This window comes from Arachis duranensis, chromosome 6, assembly GCF_000817695.3.
Source record: "Arachis duranensis cultivar V14167 chromosome 6, aradu.V14167.gnm2.J7QH, whole genome shotgun sequence".
Classification (NCBI taxonomy): domain Eukaryota; kingdom Viridiplantae; phylum Streptophyta; class Magnoliopsida; order Fabales; family Fabaceae; genus Arachis; species Arachis duranensis.
The window spans coordinates 28,002,164-28,005,978 of NC_029777.3; the positions used below are offsets into that span (position 1 = coordinate 28,002,164).

Here is a 3,815-nt window from a genome sequence, read left to right on the forward strand (position 1 = left end):
TTATACGTACGAGACGAAATTCAAACTCTTAATTAATTTTTACACATATGACTAAGCTGTTTACTCGACCAACCCAAATTAGTTTAGATATATTTAAAATTTTAAATTAAAACTATTTATACATGTTGATAAAAACTAAAAATATATACACAATTATTTATTATAATATTTAAAATAATAAAACGATAATTTCACATATACAATATAATGTTCAAAATAATAAAAACAATAATTTATAATGATTTTTTTTTTATTACAGTATTATTTTAATAATGAATATTAATATAATATATTAATATGTCGATAACATATTTTTTATCATAATTTTTTAAAAAATTACTAATAATTTAAACTGTATTTAATTAAAAAATTAAATTTTAATTTAATTATTTACTAATTAACTAATATAATAAAATTTATCACTATTTTTTTGAGTTTATTTATTTATTTATTTTTTATTATTATACTAACAAAAATTTAATAATATAATCATTATTATATGTTAAGTTTAACAAAGAAAAATTTAACATAAAACATAAAAAAATATATAATAAACTATAAATGTATATAAATATTACTATGTTTTTTTAAAAACTTTGGGAGGGGGATACCCTCTTTATTGCATGTGGGTCTCTCTCTGCACCCTACGCAAGTTAAACTAATGAACATTGCTGAGTAATTAAAGTACTTTCTAGCTTCTTATTTTATTATCGAGTAAAATAATAATTGGGTTTTTGAAAATTTTGATTTTAGATTAATTAGTTAAAAAAAACAAGTATTAAAATTTAGTCTTTTATGATAATAAACGATGGATATATTATATTATTTTATTAATTTATTATGTAAAATTTAATAATGTTTATATGTATCATTAATTAGTGTGATATATTTATTTATAAAAGATTATTATGTAGATAATAATTTTTGAAATAAAACTTTGCCTATTTTAATAAGATTTATGATAAATAAAATATAATTGATAAACGTTAATAGAAATTCAAAAGATATTAAATATTTTATTGTCCAAAACTATATCATTTTCATGTATATGTGACGGGACACACATCACTGTAAATAATAAAATACATAAATAATTTTATTTCGTTTTGTACAATTTATTAATAAAGGATATTTATATCTACTATTTATTTTTGTAAAAGATTTAATTAATATTTTCTTTTCAAAAATTAATTAATTCTAAATTAAATTTTTAAAAATTTAATTATCACTTTATTTTTATTATATAATTTTGTTATATAATATTGTTGATGCCAAAAAGAGTTCGACTACATTTTGTTTGACGTCGATCGATAGCAAATTCTAAAGCAATTACAGTGAATGATGAGTCATCGTGGTCGACTAAGAAAATAAAATGACCTTATAAGACGTCGACCAAAAATAAGGGATGATGATGATGTCAGTCGAAGAAATAGAAAGAAAAACACTTGGTAAAATCTTAATAATACAAGAATTTTATTTTTTTACTACTTGTAAAATTAATTTTGACATTAAAGTTAATAAACATTTGGTTGAGCTCACGTTTTTAGAATATTTGTTTTTCGAATTGGGATCTTTAATACAAATTTAATCAACACTTATGTCAAAATCCAATAAAAAATCAAGCAAACAAATACTAATCTTGAAACTCTTATTAAGTACACCTATTAAGATTTTATACAGATAAACAGTTCTTAAAAAAAAAACATATTTAACGTATTTAATGATATATTGAAGGAAAAGTATAGGTAAACAATGAAAATATTAAACAATGTGAACAATATATACATCGGATATTCAATTTACTAAGTGTGCGGATAATTATTTTAATATTAAGAAAATATCGGTCTTATGTGTCTTGAGCACTTGAATTAGTGTTTTTTCTTTCTGTGGCTCTAAGGTAGAGCTTATGATCACATGATAAGTGTCTCCATCCCCTAGAAACGCATATTTCAGGAAAGATGATAACGGTTTGAGTTCGAGCTTTGGAAGCTTATCATCTTCTTTAGGAGCACATAAAGTCTCCTGGATTTCATCTGCTACCTCCAACTCGAATTGGGCATCATAGAAGATGTCAACCAGGCTCTTCCTTGAGCCTTGTGACCATGTGCACTTCTTCCACCAAGGAGTCCATGATATCAATGCTCATGCACTCCTTTGGGATGTTTGGATGCTGCATGACTTTGACAGCATTCAGCACTTATTCATCCTCATTGACTCTTAGGGTTACTTCTCTTTTTAGACATCAATGAGGGTTCTTCTTGTAGTTAGGAAGGGTCTTCCTAGGATAAGGGATGCACTCTTGTGCCCATCCATATCCAAAACCACAAAGTCAGTGGGAAAAGTAAAGGGTACAACCCGAACAATCATATTTTCAACTACTCCTGATGGGATCTTAACAGAACCATCAGCAAGTTGAAGGCATATGCGGGTTGGTTTGACTTCATTAGTCAAGCAAAGCTTCTTTATTAATGAAGCAGGTATTAGGTTGATCCTTCCCCCAAGATCACATAGAGCAGTCCTTGTGCAAGCATTCCCTAAAGTGCATGGTATCATAAAGCTCCCAAGATTCTTAAGTTTCTCTAGTAAGCTATTTTGAATGACTGCACTGCATTCTTCAGTGAGGAAGACTGTTTCTGCCTCTCTCCCATCCTTCTTATGACTTAAGATGTCCTTCATGAACTTAGTATAAGAAGGTATCTGTTCAAGAGCCTCTGCAAAAGGGATTTTGATCTCTAATGTTTTGAGATAATCCGCAAAGCGAACAAACTGTTTATATTTCTTCACTTGATGGAGTTTCTGCGGGAATGGCATCTTGGCCTTATACTCATCAATCTTGGTTGATGGAGGTTGAGTACCTTGTGCATTGGAAAGAGGGTTACTAGCTATATGAGGGGTGTTGTCAATAGGTGACTGACCACCCTTGCTTGGGTGTTCAATGCCCTTGTTGCTGCCCCTTCCTAGCGTTCAACACCAGGGACATCATCCCCTTTTTGGTGTTCAACTCCAAGGTTGCTGCCCCTATTTGGGCATTCAACGCTAGTGATGAATACCCCTTCTTGGTGTTGAACGCCAATGACATTCCTCTTTGGGTGTTCAACGCCCTCAGAGATGTCTTGGACATCAGTCTGATGTTCCTCTGTTAGCTTTTCTTCCTTTGATCTTTTGTTGTACTGAGGTTGGGTGTTTAAGGATTTCCCACTCCTCAGTTGAATAGCATGGCATTCCTCTGTTATTTGCTTAGATAACTGTTGTCTTGTTTGACTCAGCTGGGCTTCTACATTCCTGTTGGAAGCCTGAGTTTCCCGCAAAGCCTCTTGCAATTCCAGTAGTTGTTGGGCAAGGGCGTGGAGTTGCTGAGTCAATGGGCCATCTTGTTCTCGAGGGTTAGGTTCAGTAGATATTGCCTTAACCTCTCCTTTCATAAAAGTCTCAACAGCTAAGTATAGATGCTGATTAGTGGCAACTGTCTCAATAAGCTCGAGAGCCTCTTCAATGGTCTTTCTCATATGCATGGAACCACTAGCAGAGTGGTCCCGAGACATTTTAGCCATGTCTGAAAGTCCATAGTAAAAGATATCTAATTGTACCCATTCTGAAAACATTTCAGTGGGACATTTTCTTAGCATCCTTCTATACCTCCCCCAAGCATAATGAAGAGATTCATTGCTCTCTTGTTTGAAACCTTGGATATCCATCCTTAGCTGGGTTAACTTTCTTAGAAGGAAGAATTGATTTATAAACTTGTCTACTAACTGTTTTCATATTTTCAGGCTAGATTTAGGCTGGTTATCCAACCACCTCTTTGCTTGGTCCTT

At 31.1% G+C, this 3,815-nt stretch overlaps 1 protein-coding gene across 1 annotated transcript; it reads right to left on the reverse strand.

Moving 5' to 3' along the window:
* Positions 1-2,235: 2,235 nt before the first annotated feature.
* LOC107493684 (uncharacterized) lies at positions 2,236-3,551 on the reverse strand. Its single transcript, XM_016114740.1, has 2 exons — positions 3,101-3,551; positions 2,236-2,957 (listed from the first exon to the last, which is right to left on the reverse strand). The coding sequence occupies exons 1-2, from the start codon at positions 3,549-3,551 to the stop codon at positions 2,236-2,238; spliced, it is 1,173 nt and encodes a 390-aa protein (XP_015970226.1).
* Positions 3,552-3,815: the final 264 nt, after the last annotated feature.